At 37.5% G+C, this 20,713-nt stretch overlaps 1 protein-coding gene across 5 annotated transcripts in view; it reads left to right on the forward strand.

The window, feature by feature from the left end:
• The window catches only part of ETV1 (ETS variant transcription factor 1), an 89,848-nt gene that overhangs the window by 12,228 nt on the left and 56,907 nt on the right, over window positions 1-20,713 (forward strand). For all 5 annotated transcript variants that reach the window (XM_014563384.2, XM_014563381.2, XM_032483928.1 and 2 more), the window contains one exon: window positions 2,237-2,290. In XM_014563384.2, the coding sequence (XP_014418870.1) occupies window positions 2,237-2,290 (54 nt within the window). The remainder of the gene's footprint in view (window positions 1-2,236; window positions 2,291-20,713) is intronic.

Consider the following 20,713-nt stretch of genomic DNA (forward strand, 5'->3'; position numbering starts at 1 on the left):
AGTCTGAGAAAAATCAAGCTCACTGCAATGTCGAACAAATGTTTACAACCGAGAGAATGCTAAGGTACAAGTTTTAGATGTCATTTTTGTCCATCTCCAATATAATTCATTAGAAGTAAAGATATTAAACTTGCATTGTAATGATTAAAGTTTTTTTTGCATGAATTGAAAAAAATAGGTGGGTGATGGAGGTTTGGAAAGAAGAAAGTAACGTTTCTTGAGTATCCGGTACTGTGTCTGGCATTGTGTTTAGACTTTTTTTTTTTTTTTTAGATTGTTTCATTTAATCTTCACAAAAATCCTGTATTATCACTGTTAAACTGATAAGTAAAACGGAACTCAAAGAGGTTAAATAATGTTACACAATTTACACAGCGTAATGTGGAACAGTGAGTTGAAGTTGGCTTGACTTTGATTAACCTTGGTTCAGATATTAGTAGAATCTGAAGAAAAAGCACCTCTTCCTCCTGTACAGGCTGATCAAATAGGCATCAATTCTAGTTTGGAAAAAAGTTCCAAAGTTTTTTCAATATTTTTGGTTTCATTTAGTGGCAGAGGATAGAATTTGTCTTTACTAAGCTTAAGTATCGGTGTAGAGAAGACAGTTATTAGAAAAGAGTTAAAGGCCAAACTGTATATATATTGGTAACAGGCAAGATTATCATTTGTTCTTCTCTTAATAACATAAAACTTATTCAGCCAAATATTTGGTTTTAAAAATACTATTAAATAAGCTGTTAAAAAGACATTTTGATTCTATGAATCTTGTATTCCTTTTTATACAGAATTTTTAAATACAGAATTTCCTTTTATACGGATTTTTTTCCTTAACTCATTCAATTACCAGCCCAACACTCTTTCAACAGAGACTGATTATTTTAATAAGAATTCCCCTCACAGAGCAGGCACTTTAAAAAAAAAATTGATGTCTCTCTTAATATGACTTGATTGGATAAAAAGTTTCAGTATTAGCTAATACTAGTAAAGTAATACTAGCTAATCAGATTATAGCTAAAGTTAATTAGGATGATAACTCATTATATTTTTGCTGAATTAAAAGTGACCCAACTTCTATTTTGTGTAGTTTGTGTGTATGTGAGTGTGCATATTTGTGTGTGCCTGTGAAGAGCCGTTTTTGTGTACATTCTGTCAATTTGGAATAGGTTATTTTAAGGTCTAGGATCAACTGTGATAAGAATATTCTAGAAGTGAAAGATACACTTGTTTTGATTGCCAAATGCATTAAGTGCTTGCTATTCAGTATTTTTTTCCTTTACTAAAAATAGGGAAGTCATCTGACATTAGGACTGATGAAACAGTGACATTCTTTTTGTTAGTGCTGAATAGTCACCAGGAAAATATTTTGCAGGAAAAGATGGAGTTTATTTATTTATTTATTTTTATCGAAGTAAAGTCAGTTTGCAATGTTTTGTCAGTGTCTGGTGTACAGCATAATGTTCAGTCATAGATACATTCCTTTTCATATTTTTTTCATTAGAGGTTACTACAGGATACTGAATACAGTTGCCTGTGCTATCAGTATAAACTTGTTGTTTATCTATTTTATATATGCAAGTATCTGCACATCTCAGAGTTTATTTTTCTTATTTCTTACTTTTATTATTGTGACAATCATCATCGAGATCTAATATTATATAGGACCAAAATTAATGACAATCTTTCATGTAAAAAAAAGTCATCACACTCTTTGGCCAAATTCAGGGCAAATGTTTTTAACTGTGGCAGTCTAATTTGCGGTAGACCACGCACATCAAAAGTGGACATTTCTAAAAAGCAGAGGGATGTGTGTGCTGATGGAACATCATTGGAAAGAATTGTGTGGTTATTTTAAATGTATGGCTTAAGCACTGGCTGTAGGTGAATTGAAATACTTTTTACTCCATTCTTGCAAAAAGAAACTCTGCTGCTAATAGAATTCCTGTAGCTTCTTTTATTTTACGTGTTTCTTTTATTTCCATCTGGCAGGTGAAATTCAGAGGGACTCCAACTGCCACCATTGTATTTCTGACATATGTGTTTTCTGGTTGCAATTGATGATAACTTCTATTTCCCCTCCCGAGCATTGCTGTCAATACCATTTTAAGTAGGAATTCACTGGCAAATAATCATAGGTTTGGTCTCAGCCTAGAGAGATCTTGTGTGAAAGATCTTATGACATACTTTATTCCTTGGCAGTTTCTCTCTTAATTTTTTTTTTAATTTTTTTTTTCCTCAGCTCAGGTACCTGACAATGATGAGCAGTTTGTGCCAGACTATCAGGCTGAAAGTTGTAAGTATAGTATGACTCGTCTCTTGAATTTGTCACTGTTTCCGTCTTTCATTCTTTCTTTGGGGTTGGTCTCCACTTCCAGTGTCTGTTCTTGCGTTGTGTTTTATGCCTTTTTAGCTTATAGTCACGAGGTGATTTTATTTGTCATGTTGTGACATCCAGAGAATCCCTGTATGGTCTGAGCAGAGCTCCAAATAGTAGTTAAGTAAAACCAACGTGATTAAAAGACCGTTCTCTGTTTGGTTAATATCCTTGGCGAAGACACAGGGTGTGATCCATGAACGTGCAAATGTTTATTTCCGGTTTTTCAGTGTGTTCACCAGGCGGTCTGGGTGCTCATGGGAGATATTCAGTAGTTAAAATCCTTATGAGATTATTTATTGCATAACACAAAAATTCTGGACCGAACATTCTTTGGCTTATTGTATTACTTTACATTCATGAACTTTCACCTGCTTGGATTTCATTTTTAGCCTCGATTTCTGCTTCCTGGTTGCTGTAACACAAGTGGAAGTAGCCACTGGCTTCCCTCAGGACCCTTTCCCTGTTTGTTTCCCCGAGCCTCGCTCCGGGCCTGACTGTCAGAGTCCGCGTGGGGAGTGACACAGAGGTACTCCCACCTCTTGCCGCAGAGTGAGGTTTCGCCTGGACAGACAGGGTTGCCTCGGGGTTTGCTTCTCGTATTTATGCTTTGCTTCTACCAGCAAACTGCAGCTATTGACCTGACGTGTGAATAGTAAAGAAAAGGGTATAAATGCCATCTCGATGATAAAACTGACCTGATACAGTGGTGTTCTGTTCGCACCCTTTAAAGCTCTAACTCGTTTCATTTTTCCAGACCATTGACAGTTTCACAGGCGGCAATAGCGGCAGCAGTGACAGATGCTAGTGCCCTGCAACTTCTCCAGCCCGTATTTTCACACCTAATATCATAAATCTAATACAAATACCTATGGTACTTTGTGGAACAGATGTTTGGGAGCGATGTTTTCAACTTGGATGTTTGGTATCTTAAATTTCCCAGGTTCAAGTGTTACAAGAGGTTTCTTCCAGGTTCTTCTCCCATGTGACAGATTTTAGTTCAGCGTCATTGAAAAGTGTTTTTCATGTGTGGTAAAATATACATTACAGAAAATGTCTCATTTTAACCATTTTTAAGTGTGCAGTTCGGTGGCAGTCACACTGTTGTGCACACATCAACACTATCCATCTCCACAACCTTCTCATCGTCCCTGCCGAAATTCTGTACTTACTGAAAAATAATTTGCCACTTACCCCCGCCTCCAACCCTTAGTAACTGCTGTTCTATCAGCATGATTTTTGATCAGAGAAGAGAATTTTGTGTACTGTTTGACATCCGAATATATTTATTAGACATGGGATTTCAAGAAACCTATTCAGCTAATGTGCAGACCTTAAGTAGAGACTTCTAGAAATTCTCAGCAGGATGAGCGCTAGGCAGGGGCTCCCTTCTTTGATAATGTGTGAGAAGAGAATGGTCACATTTCTGCATTTCCCCTCCTGTGGGGCACGTGAGTTCTTTCTCAACACTAAACCTGCTATCTGAGTGGGAGAGTTCATCTCATGGGGTCATTTTACATCTGAAGAAATTGGGGATGATTTTAATATTCTGCCAAATGCCAGGGTAAAATGACTACCTAAAGGGAATTTTTTACTCTTTTTTTTTTTTTTCTGATTTGTCCTCTTTTTGGTTTTTCATATTCTTGATTCATTCATCTCCTTGAACTCATGTCTTTTGGTCCATGATGTATGATTTTTTTCTTTCTCTTTTTCACTCCTTTGATTACATTCCTTCCCACTTCACTCATCTTCCTTCCCTTTCTTACTCTTCCTTCCTTCTCTATCTCTAACCCTTTCCTCTTTGCTTGTACCATGCCAACATGGACCCATAGACCTTTCTGTGATGATGGAAATAATCTCTGTCCATCCCATTCAATATAGTAGCCACTAACCACATTCACTGTGGAGTGCTTGAAATGTGGCTAATGGGACTGAGGAAATTAATTTTTAATTTTATTTAATTTTGATGACTTAAAATTTATATAAACCCATGTGGCTCTTGGCTAGCATAGGGGTCAGCAGAGTTGTGCAGAGCTGTGTCTCCTGCATTGTTTTCTCTAGCTTGGGTCTCCAGTCTGCCCCCATCTACTGGACATCAGCCTGTGATCCACTCCTGGGCTCCCTGCACAAACAAGAACAATGCAGGACCTCCGGACTCACCCTCTAGCCCTCAGCTGAGCATCAGCATGAAACCCCATTGACACAGCACCCCCAGTTTTCCATGTGATGCTCTTCATACATGGAAGTAGTTCGTACTCAGTAAGACCACTGGTGTCATCTTTATATGTTCTGCCCAGCATGTCCCTTCAACTTCTGTTGACTTTCTAAGTTGATGGCATCCCCGAACCAAGCTGCAAACCTTTCATTTATCTTCACTCCCTCCCAGTTCTTTACCATTAACCTCCCTTTGCTTACCAAGTTGTTGATTCTACCTTTCAACTGTATCTTCATTTCCTGGCCTCTACTCCATCTCTGTTTCACTGCCTTCATTCCCACCTGCTCACAATCTGCTGCCACTGCACTTGGGAATCAGCCTTTCTGTTGGTCCTGCCATCAGTTTTCCTTCCTTCCAGACTCTCCTCTGCAATGATATTAACACACAGCCCTCTGACCTTGTTAACTTTCCCCTAAACTTCCTTCAGGACAAAGTCCTAATTCTTTAGCTGTACAGAACATTGTTCTATAACCTGGACCTTGACTACTGTTTGAGTTTTAACTCTTGCCATCCCAGACCCTGTTCCTCCCCATTCTCTAGACTGGAGCCTTTCTAATTTTTCAGTTTTCCAAATAGAGTGGGCTCTTTCATGCCTCTGTGCCTTTGCACATGTTCATTTTACTTTAAACTTTTTTTTTTCACTTTCACTTTGCAGTCTGGTAAACCTCCTGTTGCAGGCTCAGCTGAGACTCCACCCCACTGAGATCTTTCTCGACCTTTCCTTGCATCCTTACCCTACAGAGTTAGACTCTATAGCACCTTGTACCTTGTATTTATTATGATATTTTAGATACATGGCGGTAAGTTTGTGAACTTGGGGATTAGGAGCATGTCCTATACCGTATGCTGGCATGTTTTAGAAGCACAGTAAGTAAAATTGTAATCATAACCATGATCAGCTCCCTGGTGCTCATTTCCTCTGAAGTATTTTCAAAGTCCTAACTCCCTTCTTAAGGTAGAGACATATGATCATGCCTTAAAGCAATACATATAGTCTCCTTCTGGGAAAAAATGCTGAAACCATGAATGTTTAACCAAGCTTTTTCAAAATGCTGAAATTTTGTCTTCCTGCCATACGTGAACATTTACACTTTAGCAAATATGGCTCTGGGACTTGTGAATAAAACACCTAATTAGAAAGGAAACCTATAAACAAAAGTCAAAATAAATCTGGAAGAGTCTAATTAAAAAAAAGTAGAGCAGTGATATATTTGAAGTTTCAGTGACATAAAGGACTATTGTTCGGATGATGGTGACCAGCTAATTTTTGTCTTCACTGAGGATGGAACTAGAGGGAAATGATCTGAAAAGAGGAATAGGGCATGCAGATTAGGTTCTAAGGAGGATCTCTGGATGGAGAATTTTATCAAATACTGGAACTGAAAGGCTATACTGTCTCCTAAATGCCCTTTACAAATGTTTGATACTTGTCCGTCTGGAAAAGCTTAGTTGGGCAGAGGGATCCTGTCTCTAGGAACAGAAAGAAATTCCATCCCCCCTGTGTGGCTTGTCTATAAATTCTGTTGGGCTTTTTTTTTTTTCAAATGTGAATAATCAGATTTTCTTACATACCTCAATCAAATAAAATGCTTCTGCTTTTGCTTTTATTGCTTTAGTCCTTTGGTAAATGTAGGTTAGGAGAATGAATGGCAAATCTCTGCTCAACACTACATTATAGAATATACATTTGATGGTAACACGTATAAACATATGCTGAGAGTAGTGAACAGGGCATTCGAAAATTGTGAAAAATGAGATTAAACCGTAACACTTGGGTATTTTCTAAAAAATTTCCCAAGCATTCCTTATTTTTATTTATAAGGTATTTCAGTTGGAAACCTGGAATCTTAATGATGTTATGCTATAGTTTGCTAACCTTTGAAGGATGCTGACTCTTGAAGCATGTATAGACATTAAAAACAAATGAAAACAAAAAACACCCTGCAAGCCCATCCTAGGAAATGAATGCGGGGTCAGAAGAACAATTATGTGGCTCTAACAGATTGTTTCTTAGAAATGATGTCTTCCCAAGGTAGATACACAGTTGTGTATGAACTGAATTTTTGTAAATCATGTGTTTTAAATTCAATACATCAATAAGCTTATATTTTTAAATCATTGACTTTAATCTAGTTCTATCACTCATCTTTTAAAATCTGCCACCTCTCATTCTCTTCATTACAAAGTTGCGTGTTGTTATTTTTCTAGTTAGTTCATTTCCCTTAGATTACATTTAGTTCCTTTCCATGTTTTCTCTACATGATTTATGTGATAGATGATGTTCAAATTAACATTTTACGTTCTCCCAGAACCTTCCAAAGGGTATAGCCAGGGTTATACAAAATTCCTGGCAGGACAGGTCTTTGTAACCTTACTCCTTTCTTTTACACTCCAGAAAGAACACTGGAATGCAAGTCAACTAGAATGATGTCATTAAAGGAATAATAACCTTGATTCTTTTCTGATATATTTATGAAAGTCAATTTTAAAAGTTGGCAAATTTCTATACTTGAACCAAAACAAAATTCATGATACAATACCAATACCAGTGACCTATTCTGAAAATCAAGACAAACCGGTGTGGGGAAACACGGTTGTTTACAGCCACTGTTACATGAGTGATACTTTGTTTACATAAATGAAAGTCCTAGCTGTACTTCATTTTGTTAGGAATTTTTCAAAAAAGAATAGCACTTCGGGTGTTTTTCTGCAGTGAAGAGGAGGAAAAAAATACCTTAACAGATTGCTGGTACAAATCTGCTTCTGGAAAAAACAAAAACAAAACAAAACAAAAAAAACACCTGAAGTTAGACAGGTCTGTGTAGACCTCACCTGAATAGTACTTTTGCATAAAGATGCACTTGCCCTGGATCAGAAAGTTCCATTTACGGTTTGTGTTTCTTAATTTTTGGCCTTTCTACTAGGCTACCTTCCTGCGTTCTGTCCCTTTTGACACATACAGTGAGTACTTTGTAGAGTTTACTTTTTGATTAATTTTTTGGATGTGACTTATCAGGAAGACACTTGTGTTTTTCCACCTGCTTTTACCAGATGGTGAGCACATATTTACAGAAGAATTCCATTTCTGGGATTTGAGACATGGGTTTCTTACTGTGTTTTGTCTTCTTTTTTTTTTTTTTTTTTAATTCTTTTTGTTTGTTTGTTTGTTTGGTCTTGTTGGGGTTTTTTTGGATGGGGGGATAGGTAATTAGGTTTATTTGTTTATTGGAGGTACTGGAGATTGAACCCAGGACCTTGTTCATGCTAAGCACATGCTCTACCACTGAGCTGTACCCTCCCCTAGGTTTGTCTTCTTCGAAAACATTTTTTGAGGCAAATTTAAGCATGTCACTGGAGTCAGACTCAAACGATCCGTTTCAAGGATGAGGAGCTCCTTCCTTTCTCATCAGGGATTGCATATATGCCTGAGATCCACGCAATCGCCAGCCTTGAAGTTTGTCGCCTCTGTGTGTGGCTTCTCTTGTTGTTTCAGTTGGTTTGGGTCTGTTTATTCCTTTGTTTTTGCCTTTTGCTTTTGTTTTTTTCACCGTTTAAATATTTTATCAAAGTAGTATATTGATAGAATAGGGGGAAAAGGCACAAATAACATCATTCCCCATTTTCCACAGGCCTCTTCTCTAGAGGAAATCACTTTTTCCCCCTTTGGAGTTGGCCCCCATACTAGATAATATAATTGTATCACAACTTCTTGATTTATCAAGTTTAGAATTTTCTCTGTTGTCCTGTTTGGATGGATAAGCATTTTGGGTAAGTTATTTTACTGAAGGTAATCGGCTGTGTAATTTTACATGAGTCCAGGAGTCCTATTGACACTTGAGCACGGAGAAGCTCTTCTGGGAAGCTTGTTCTCGTGCAACTTTCTCTTCCCTATCCCATGAGAGCTTGACGTCTTATGCCCGGAATGGGCCCCAGAATTTCTAACAAGCAGGTGATTCTGATGTGGGCATTCCAGAGAGCACAAGGTTAGACGTTTTGCCTCTCCTGTCATTTACCCATTTGCAGAGTAAAGCTCTTAGCATCTCAGTTGTAAGCAACTAAGTTGTAAAATGGACTGTGCTAGTCATACACAATTCATTATGCCATAGATAGAGCGTCTGAAAATGCTTATAGGTAATAGATCGTCATTTTATTATTGGAATATACTAGGGAATGCAGGCTATCTGAAAATGGTATCGGCGGAGCCCTCTCTTCATTTTCATCATTTTCACTAGAGTTATTTGTGTTTTCCAATACCAAAGACTATTTTCTTCTTATTTTCTCTTACCTTTAGCTCTCAGAGGGTCCTTGCTGATTGCAGGTCCCTGTCATACTTGAATCAATTCTAGTTGAGAAGGATACCCAATAAATTGTTTTGCCTTAAATAAATTTTCCCAATCTGGTTAGAGAGAACCATGCACTAGGGCGCCCGCCCTGCTCCAGGTGCCTCCCGTAGGGCTTCTTGTCACCAAAGGGTCTAGTCTTCCTTCGGTGGTGCACAGTGGCCATGTCTGTGCCTGTCACAGTTTGGAGTCCAGCAGCCACATTTTCAGCAAAACAAAATTTTTAGTTTGGCGCTTGCTTGTTTTACAAAGAACATATTTTTCAAATCAAAATAGGAACCCAATGGAAAATCAGCTCCATCTTGCAAGAATTACTGTTTTAGATAACCTCCCAGGAATCCACCAAGTTCAGCAGAAGAAATAAAATCTAAATTCTACACCTTGGGCATGTTTCTTAACCTTTATCTATTTATTTGTAGAGTGACAAAGGAATAATAATCTCTCAGACCCAGGCCACATTGTGATTCTGTGACTCTTGTTCCACACTCAAGGGAAAAATAAGTTTAACATCTAAATATGGTAAATGCTTGCTTGAACGTGGAATTTAGAAAAAAAGATAATTAATAGGCAAATATATAAGTAGGAATTACAATAAATGACTGTGTATTTACAAGTAAAAAGTTGCATCAATTTTATTAAAATCTGCTATAGTAGATAGATCCTTTTCACAATTTTGGTTTTCTCAGTTTATTCTTCCTAAGGTAGATAGTTCAGACTTCAGGCTAAAGTGAAAACCAAAAAACAAAGCAAAACACTCCCTTGCACCAAAAATTGGGGTTTGTTTCATTATAGCTGAACACTGAAATTATAAATCTCAACCCAAGATTTTAGCTTTTTGTTTCCTTTTTAATTTATCCTTCTTGAATTCTGCCTTCATTGCAACAAATTATAATAGAAATTAACTTCAGAAACATGCTCAAAGGGAGTATGTCAACACATACTTTCCACTCCTGCCTATAATTAGTAACAAATTATTTTGAGAAGAATGATCTGTGTCATCTTTGGTTGAACTTTATTCAATATTAAATAAGCATGTTGTTGTGCAGTAACTGGAGTTATTAGTCTTAGAGCCAAACAGCATTTGTTAGAAAATTTAGGTAAGGGAGGAAAGTGGAAAATTATTTGCAGAACTAAAATTTTATTCTTTCTTTTAGTATTTTTAATATATACACATAGTACATACCTAGTGGTGAATAAAAAAGCAAACACGACATTTGCTAGTACTTGAAAATAAAGCCAAAGCAGTCATGAAAATAAGTATATTTTGGGGCCACCATTTCATAGGATATGTAAATTTCATGGAGTCAGGTATAAAAAAGAGATGAAGAAATAATCTGAGCTAAATGAGTACATGTAAATCTTTATGTCATAATTGCATGTTTAGTGTTTTTATGGGTTTTTATTTATATCATTCTTTTTTCCCATTTTTTTTCCTTTTATAACATTAAACATCTACTTAATATGCACAGCACATACTTGCTTCTGTCTGTTATTGAATTTTCTCCTAATGAGGGTTTGTGCTGTGTCTCACCAAGTAAAAATGGTCGGTTTGATGTGGTTGCTTTTTAAAATCTTATGAATTATACCCCAAAAGCACTATTTGCAATGACATTAGCTGAGGCTATTGTTAACTCAAAAATATATTTATTAACAATTTACCCGGAATGGCTAGATGAAAAATCCTATTTATATCATGTCCAATTGAACTCTAAGAAAAACTACTTTTGTATAATGGTTTTTGTAAGCAATCTTTAAATCTTACTTAAACCTGAAGTTTAGCCAAGAAGTTCATTTTGCTGTAGATGCCACATTGTTAAACCGTTCAGAGGTTTGTTTCGTAGTTACTCCAGGCTGTTGGATTTACAGGCCTGTTAAGAGTGATTGTTAGATCCCGTAGAAGAAGTTTGAATTGTGATTGTCCCTTTACGTCTTGTTGGGAACCATTATATTCCTATTTCTGTTTGCAAGTTTGGAATGCTTATATATTCTTCCAAATGTGAGCCATATCCATTATCTTCATTTTTAGGATTTAAAATATAAATAATAAATCTTAGTAGTGTAACAATTTCTATTTTACATATGAGATTTTAATTTAACTTGTCTATTCATACTGACATCTGTATAATTGGATATTAAGGATGCTAAGTAGGGTTTATGAGACACTAAAATTTGTTTATTCAACAGATATGTCTTGAGCCGTGTTCTATGCCGTGCTCTGTTCTAGGCACCAGTGATACAGTTGTGGACAAGTCGGAAAAATACCTCCGCTCTCCTAGAGGTTTCATTCTTACTGCATGTAACTGACAAGATCGTATTCCTCCCGTGTTAAGGGGTGTGAAACTGTAGCAGGGGTCCAGTGTATATGCGTAGTCATTGTGCATTCAGACTCTGATCCATGATGTTCTGAAGAAAATGTACTTTGGTTTTGTGGGCTTTTTTAAAATTTAATGTTTATTTCCACAAAAAGCACTCTGCTCAAATGTGTAGCCACTGGATTTCCTAGTGGATGACTGTGTTCACACCTGTTTAGCCTAAGCCGAAATCCCTGAGATGGGAGACTAAAAATACTATTTTACGGCTTTTAAAAAATTACCTACTGTAATCATAATGTAGCAATATTAATATATGCAGTGTATGAACCTCCATTTTTGAGGTCACACTCATCTTGAAGTTCATATGTCACTTATTCCGTGATTATCTTAGCATTAATGACTTCTTGGTGCCCATAAGTGCTTTATAAACATCTCAGTTTTAACACTCTTTCAATTGGTCTGTCCATGTATGATTCACATGTTGTGGGTATTCTGTGGATATGGAATTGAATTGGGTGAATAGCTTCTTGGGTATTGAGACCGTTTTAAAAAACACATTCATGCACAGGTGGCTCAAGTTATTTGAAATCTAATGCAAATACCTGCTTTTATATCCCCACGTTTCACTTTTCTTTGTGGGATAATGCAAAGCTGTGTGCATTTACATAACCCTAGAGTGAAATCTCAGTGATCAGATTAGGGCTCTCTGATAAAAATTATTTGAGACTCATGATTTATAATACATTTCTCGGTGTAATCTCTATTTAGCATGAATACCCTGGCATAACTTGGTATCGTTCCCATTTTATCCAGAGAGAAACCTAGTACATCAAATAATCGAATAACTAAGGCGTGTGATGACAGAGATGACATCGCTCAGGCCCCAGGTCTTTCTTGCTTTCTCTGTGGGGGTCTCCCTTTGCTGACAGCCATTCCTTGGGCTGCTTGTGCAGGTTTCATAACTGTTACTACTTTTGGGGAAAAAAAAAAGTACATTACTAAGAAAGAATGTTCTTCAGATAGCACATCAATATTATTTGAAAATTCTTCTTATCAAGGTGTGACAGATTGAGAGAGACCAAGAGAACCTCTTCACAGGGGCTGGTCCCAGGAAAGATGTTCTGGGGACTGGAGTGAGCGCATAGCTGCAGGAAAGTGAGGTGGGAGGACTTGGTGTTTGGGAGCTCTGCCAGTTCTCATCTGGGCTACAGTGCTTTTTTCCCCCCTCTTCCTCAAATATTTTATCTTACTTACCCAGCGTTTGAGAGATTTATGACACCACCATATATTCTCATGTTGTTTATGTGTAGGTCTTGACTTCAGAAATGTCTCGGACGTGGCATATTTCCCTGCAGTGGCGGTGGGGAGCAGCAGCATTTGGGCTATTGAGATACTAATAGTAGTTAGCAGCGCGGGGAGTACTGGTACTAGTCACAGGAGTGGGATTCATGGAATTGCCAGATAGTAGTAAATATTCATGAAAATCCTAATGCTGCAGCCTGAAGAGACAGTGTAGATGAGTGATGCCAGCAGTTTTATTTTAAAGATAAGAAACTGATCCAAAAGTGTTATTGGGCTGTCTCTGATTTTAAAAAGAACGATTCCACGCTCTTACCTGTGGGCTGGGAAAATAGTAAATAAAAATTACATGCACCTAGACGTTCTCACTTATTAGCAACCCCTTCTGGATACATTTTGCTCAGAGAGAAATCTAAATCCCACTGCGTCCGCTTTTCCCTCTGAACTGTCCCAACACTGACATTGAATCCGAAATCACAATATGCTCTTCTTAGATTGTCTTCCAGCCACAGAGCTGCCAGCAGAAGTTCTGTCAAATACTCTCAAGGCCACTGGACTCTGTGAAATGTGGCTCTTTCTTATCAAGCTACGTGGATAACATTGAAGTCAACCCTTCAGTAGTGTTAGCTTTCCCTTTGAAATGGCGGTCATGCTGTGAAGTGAACTTTTGCTGCGTTCGAGGTTGTTTTTCTCCATCCTCATGGACACAACAGCCCCATTATGTTGATTTGATTTGATTCTCTGGTCCCTGGCACTGGGGCTGGAACGTCAGGGGCCTCGGTTGTCTCAGCTCACAGGGCGGCGGGGAGAGCCCAGTAACTGGATGTCATCGCTCCGTTTCCCTGGCTGCTTCTGCCTTCTTGAGTCTCTCCATGTGCTTGTTTTCTTCTCAGATAATCAAACCTTGTCTTCCTTTCTGAAAGCTCTACTTGCATTCACTGTTTTATTGCAGATTAAAGGCTGGTGCATTAGAAGGTTATCAGCTAGTCAATACACTTCAGTTATCCCATCTTGTGATAAAGCTGTTTCATCGATCAAAGTCAAAATTTCAGCCCTTAGCTTTTAAATGGCCATTCCTGAAGGTTTGGATAATGTCCTAATGGACCACATAGCCCTGTCCTCGTATGTACATGTAGAGGTAGTCATACGAGTTTCTGTGTGTGTGATGTACACACATGTAGATCTACATATAAAAATAGCTATCTGTATTTTATTTAAATGTTGCATTCTCACTTAAAATTCTTGTCACAAATTCTTACAACTTTTGTCAAATTCTTATCATCGGTAAACTTCCCTCTCCCTTTCTGTCTAAATATATAAAACCTTTTTTTTTGTTAGGACTGGTATTCAAATATTTTCTAAACCTCCTAAGGTAAATTTTCAATACTTGTAAATGTGGTTTAAAAAAAGATGCAAATAGTATGATTACGAAGTCAGAAAAATACTCTTATTTTCATATCAGTTATATAGTTAAGTGGATAATAGTTTAAGAATCTTAAGATTTGGCATCTTTATTGTGGTAGAACACAGTTTGTTCTTTTGGTTGAGTTTCTACCATTGCTTTTTTCTAAAATCAGTTTAGCCAACAAATATTCATAGTGCCAGGCATTATGCTCAATGCTGTGGAATGAAATTTAAAAACAGTATTAGTGATAATTCTAATCTCTATATTTGTTTAGCAGTTTAGAATTCACAGATCGTTTTTCACATCATACATCTCATTTGCTCCTCACGATGGCCCTGGGAGCTACGCAGAGCAGACAAGACTCACACAGCTTCAGTGAGATTCCCAGAGCCCCACATGTAGTAAATGGCAGAACCAAGACTTACCTTGTAGCGTTTTCTCTTGTCTGCCTCTCAGTAAAATGTCCCAATCCATCATTCATTGAAACATTATGACTCTACAAGTAAATAAAATACATAGAAGTACTTTTACCACATGCATGTATATATATATATATATATAAATTCATATATTTGTATGATATAATAAAGCAAAAATGGAAAACATCAAAATGCTTTATTATTTATAGATTTCCTCTAATTTATAACATAATATACAAAATGACACCTACGTGGAAAGCAAGGGTGGAGTACACAGCCCTTTAAGTTCCCTATTATTCTACAAAAATCTTCATCCTCATGCTTTAAATTGTAGAAGAGTGGTTAAGTCCTTTGTATACATAAGCCTTCAGCTTCAGGAATCCTGAATGTTTGCGTAACAAAATAATGAAACTCTCAAAAGAGACTTTTAAAAGCTTGGTTTGGGGCACTGTTTATCGTTGGGCATTGTATAATTTGGCCAAAAACACTTCCCAGTATTATGTTGAAATGAATTGCCCATCGCAGTTGGCTTTTTTGGCTGGTTCAGCTTCTTTATATCATGTTCATATCATATACCCTATTCATGCTATTTTATAGTGTTAATGCAGCAGACACTACAGCCTTATTATATAAACATGATGGGATTCTTTCAGGGGACTTAGTACAACATAGTGCATAGAGCAAGCCGTTGGACCTACGATACCTGAGCTCAAGTCGCTGCTCTTTACTAGGTGTGTGACTTTGTATAAGCAGTGTAAGATCGTTGTGCTTCAGTTTCCTCCTGTTTAAAGCAGAGACCATAATGTCACCATCTCCAAGGATAAGTTGAGCGTTAGAGTAACTTGTGTGTGTTTATATAAAGTGTATAAGTAATAAACTGTACTATGCCATTTTATATAAGGGATTTGAGCATCCAGGGATTTTGGCATCCAGAGGTGGGGTCCGGGGGTGGGAGTGGTTCTGGAACTAATCCCCTGAGGATACCTAGGGACAACGATGTATGTCTGGCACCTAGAAAGCCCTATATAAGCATTTATTCTGTATATACACAAATATATATATAAAACATTCAGAATACACAACTCATAATATTTCACAAATGCATTAGTTTTGATCAACCTACCTTTCTGTATTGTTTTTTGTTGGTTGGTTGGTTTTTGCCCTATTCAGAAATTACGTCTACATCTACCAACTTACAGGCTGCATCTGCATATACTGTAAAATAGTTGTAAGAATAACCCGACCACATACTGTTGGTTACACTAAGCAGTTCAGTGCAGATCCACAGTGATATTGTCAGAAGATACTCAGAGGTACTGCTTCCTTGAGCCCACTGTCATTTTGACTATAAGGATTCATAAACAGAAGGTCGAGATGGAAATACTCGGTACTTGAAAATCAGGCCCAGTTATAAGATCGGTTTGCATCTTATGTTTAAGTTTATGCGTTATGCATTCTGGTTGATCAGGACACCCTAATTTGTGGGTCTAGCAAAATTGCCTGCATCTTCAATGTTTCTGTTGAATTTGAAGTTGATGTATTCATTGAAAGGGAAAAAAGTGTTGATTTTTCTATTAAGATGCAACCTTTACAATGCAAAGCTATAATAATTATAGTGTTCACTCAGCCTGAAGAAAAAATTTCACCAGTTAAATAGCAATAATCAAGATGCGAACTATATTAGAAGGGTGCTAATTTTATGATCATCTCTTACTTAAATAATAAAAATTAATCCCCAGGACCCTTGCTGTAACACTGCTTGGATGAAATGGTATTCAGCTTTAGATACAGCTCCTGGAAGCCCGTTTAAAATAATTGTTGCTTAAGATGTGAGTGACCTAAGATCGTCCTTATAAAACAGGGTGAATGAATTAGTATGGCAGTGTGTTTGCTCCAAACATTGGACTGCATGCTGAATTTAAGAAAAGTACATTATAGCTGTACCTTTAGAAACTGGAATTACCAACATCAGATGATTGTTCAGCACAGAAAGGAAGATGTTAGAGTTGCTGTCATCTCACAAGGCAGCGTGTTGGCTTTGGAGCCCGGACGTCTAGGTTCAAATACATTAAGTTCCACAGTTTACCATATTTGTGGTCTTGGGCTAATTAGCTATCTTCTTTGAGCTCTGCGAGGAAAAGGAGAAAGGATATGGGTTGACGTGATGAGTAAACGAGATATTTTATGTCAGGATTTTGACATGCAGGTTAGTATTTGATAACTCGGTAGTTCGGAGAAGTAAGATGTGAGCAATAGCGATACTGTTCTGAGGCCAGAGGATTTTGTAAGCCGCAGTGACAGTTTCAGAATAGTAACAGCAATAATACAGTTAAAAAGAGTTCAAAATGATTGCATTTGATCGACCTTGCAGTGAAGAAATTTGGTTTGTGATGCCATTCCTGCTACCTACCACAGGCTGGGAGTGTATCTACCTTAGACAGAGGGAATCCAGAGATTTTTGTTTCTCCAGAAGTAAATGTCACCCTCCTTTCCATGATGCTCCATTAACAACCCCAGAGGAGGAGACACTCCAGGTATAGCAGCATATACGTTACAAAACCGCAGAAGAACCTCCTTTGTCTTTAGTCTGTGTGTTGAATTAACTACGTGCAGCGCTCCGAGTATTTCTTGTAAGAACGATGAACACTGTATTCATGATTCACAATTGGAAAAAAAGATGGTTTGACCTACCACATCATCTTTAAACCATGGTTTAGGGAGTCCTTCCATTTTAAAAATTGTATAAACTATTTATTTACCAACTTACAATGCCAAGATAAAGATAGGCAAATGTTGAAGTCTTTATTTATATGGGATACAGTTTCCATGCAGAAAATATGTTTTCAAAAACCCAAAAAGCATGATCCCTGAATTCAAAAAGCATACCAGGAATTTGGAAGAAGAGGGGTTAAAATACAGGAGAGTGAGGAGTTACCAGATCAGCTAAGAGTGCGGGTTCTGGAGTCCTGCTGGTTAGGCTCAGTGCCCCATCACTGCTTTCTAGCTGGGTGACCCTGGTGAATCACTTAATCCCCATTCACTCCCATTTCCTCAGCTTACACAAGGGATTTCAGTAGTAAGGATGTCATAGGTGTGGAACAGGGCTCAAATAAATCAGGGCAATCATAATTATCAACACCATTACTCTTAAAAGTTAACCATAAAAATGCTACATGATTACAACTTAAATGAATGTTACAGATAATAAATTCTATTTTTTTAAGTAAGAGATTAATGTAAATTGGAATAGTTGAGAATGGCTTCATGAAGAAAATGAAACATGACCTGGAACTAGGGACCCAGACCCATGGAATGCAGTGAACCCAGGGATTATCCACCCTTCATGGCTAATGCTTGCTTAGTGCTCCTTGTGTGCTAGGTGCTCTGCTAAACAGGTTATATACGCCTCATCCAATCTTCACAACAAACTTAGATCGTGGAAATAGTATCTCCTTTTTTCTTTTTTAATGGAGTTACCAGGGGTGGAACCCAGGACCTCAGGCATGCTAAGCATGTGCTCTACCACTGAGCTATCCCCAACCCCCATCTTTTTCTTCAAGTGGGAAAACTGAGGCACAGAGTAGTTAAGTGGATTGTTCCTGATCACACAGCGACCAGGCTGCAGAGCTGACTCTAGAGTTTGCACCCATCACCATCCTCCTACACTGTTCCAAGTTGAGCTGGGCACCAGAACTGAGGTTGTCAGGGCAAAACAATTTGCTCAAGGTGACAAGTAGTGACAAAAGTGGAACTTAATCCTTAGTACTTAATTTTCAATATTTCTGTGCTTCCAATACCACAGTTGGCTTTTCATGATTTGTATGATTTACCCAGTCATGACGGGGGGTGTGGGCTGTTAGGTGAAATGAAGGCCAGGTATTCATTTTTCAGAAGTGGGCCTGAGCATTTTGGTCCCTCGGAGAGAAAGGTGTTTGAAGATTCGGTGTTCACTGCATGGTGTTAGAGATGAAGTTTGATAGGTCAGTGTAAGTCAAATTTTGTGAGTCAGCAAAAATCAATCAAATCTATCTGAGTTTATTGCTAAGAACAAACAGGCCAGCCTGGAAATTTCTGAGCATGAAATTAGATGTCATGTTATCAAGGAAGAGAAAGTGGAGAGAAAAAAACCAAAGGGGCATAACATATATCTTTTGTACATAGGTTTCAGCATATAGGCACACTGTAGTTAATCATATTTAAAACAAATAGATACTAAATAATACTAAACCAGTATCAGAAATTCCATTGTTATGTCAGTGGAATCTAATGTGGTAAATCAAAGAAATGTGCAGTGGCTAAGAACTGAGATGCACGCATTGTAAGTGAAGGAGGGAACCAAGCTTTGTCTGACTTAATATCTATCCCCATGCGCAGCCTCAGTTTACAAAGCCCTATTCACTTCAAAGGGGCGAGGTGGGGAATGCAAACCAGGCCTGTTATGTTTGTGATCGTGCACGTATTTTGCAGGCAGTATCCATGTGCTTCTCCAAAGCTCATCTTTTCTATTTGCACACGTGCAAGGAGAGCTGAGTACTCTCTCATCTTCATATTTTTCTAGTTCCTTACAACTGCTGATTACAAAGGAGGGCTGTGTAATTCTTCTTTGTGTGTTTAAGTGCCAACATCAGCTGCTGCATGGATCAGCTGGCTACAGCATGTGAGGCACCTGATAGTCACTTTACGCCTGCAGTTACAGCAGAAGCGTTTGTTGCCAGAGCTCTGAGTTCTAAAGGGCGAGATTTTTACTTCATTACACAGTGTAAAAAGGAAATTTAAAAAGAAATCCATTCCACTCATGCGTTCCCTGCGTTGTGTTGTGCTGGTAAACCGTTAAGGGGCTTGAAAGAATGCTGTTTGCTGTCATTGTCTGTAATTCTCTTTGATCCTTAAGTTGGAGAAAAATGATTATTCCTGTATAATGTGTGATCTATCGCAGGCATTATAATATCTGTTCATTCACATGGGCATGCTGTTAACATCTAAGAGTCTCAAAAGGCTAATTTTAAATAGGTGCTTTAGGTTGACATACTAGTAAATATAGTTTTGACTGTTTAAAAGAAAGCAGTTAAAGATTGGAGTGCCTTGATTGGATATACCTCCTCACTTAAGAATGGAAATCCAGAAAAAAGGAGATTCATTTATAGACACCGTACATCTTTAATTTTTAAAATCCATACGGACTAGTAACTAATATTTAAGTGAAATTTATGTAAAAATCAAATCTAGGGCAGAATTTGTTTCCCAGTTAGGGCATCTATATTTTATGAATAACAGAAAGGCTTGCACTGTGCAAGGATTCGTATGATTTGGTAAGTATTTTGATGTTATCACAAAATGCTTTGCCCAAAATAGAAGTAAAAAGATTCGTAATATCCAAATATTAGTGCCTCTGGGCTGTGATTTTCTATTTCCAATAACACCTGTACAATCCTGCTACCTAGCTACACTCTATATTTTACGTTTAATGTGGTGATCTAACTTCCCCTAATTGGCAGTTAGCAAGTCAAAGTAAAAAATATACATTGGAAAGTTGCATGACACTATTGCTTTGGGGCCAAACTTAGTACCCGATGAGATGTCTTGGTTCCTATCAGAGAGAGCTGGTTCCTGAAAGATCAGAATGATCTTATTGCGTGGGGTTTTCCCCTGTAATGTAGCCTTAAGGATGCACTTGTGGGATCAGGCAATAGTGAGGTTCCAGGGCAGAAGCAAAGGGAGCAGACATCCTTTGAACTAGTGGGTTACATCAACAACTCAATGCAGTGTAATGAAATTTGAAGGCTAATTTTTCTACACATAGTAAGAAACCCTTCTGGAATACTATAGGTAAGGTGAACATTAGGGAAATGTCTTGGTTTGTAAGTGTATGTAATTAATGAATAGTTGTGTAATACTTGATTTTATATTTTCAGGTGTTCCAATGGTTCTGTACCCTTGGTTCATATCAACTAAGTCACATATAATTATAACTTTATGTAAATATGCCTTAATATAAATTGGGCTGCAGGGTACAGAGATCAGATTTAATGAGCGTATCCACGATTAAAGCACTTCTCAGTAACTGTTCATTATGAAGACTGTGAAAACGGGCAAGAGTAATCGCTTAAACTCCTCATGTAATCCCGTCCACTGACTTGGTTCATTTGTGATTCATAACTCCCAACTGTTATGCCGATTAAAAATTATAGATGTGTTCCTGTAGAAAAAAAAGTTTTTTAATCTAACTGATAATGCATTTTTTAAAAAAGCTTACATTCAAAGCAAACAATCTATTAGAAATTAAGTTTATTAAGAAATCACAAAAATCACTTACAGAATACTAACATCCTAAAACTCTTCCTTCCAGTAACAG

The sequence above is a fragment of the Camelus ferus genome, chromosome 7 (assembly GCF_009834535.1).
Source record: "Camelus ferus isolate YT-003-E chromosome 7, BCGSAC_Cfer_1.0, whole genome shotgun sequence".
NCBI lineage: Eukaryota > Metazoa > Chordata > Mammalia > Artiodactyla > Camelidae > Camelus > Camelus ferus.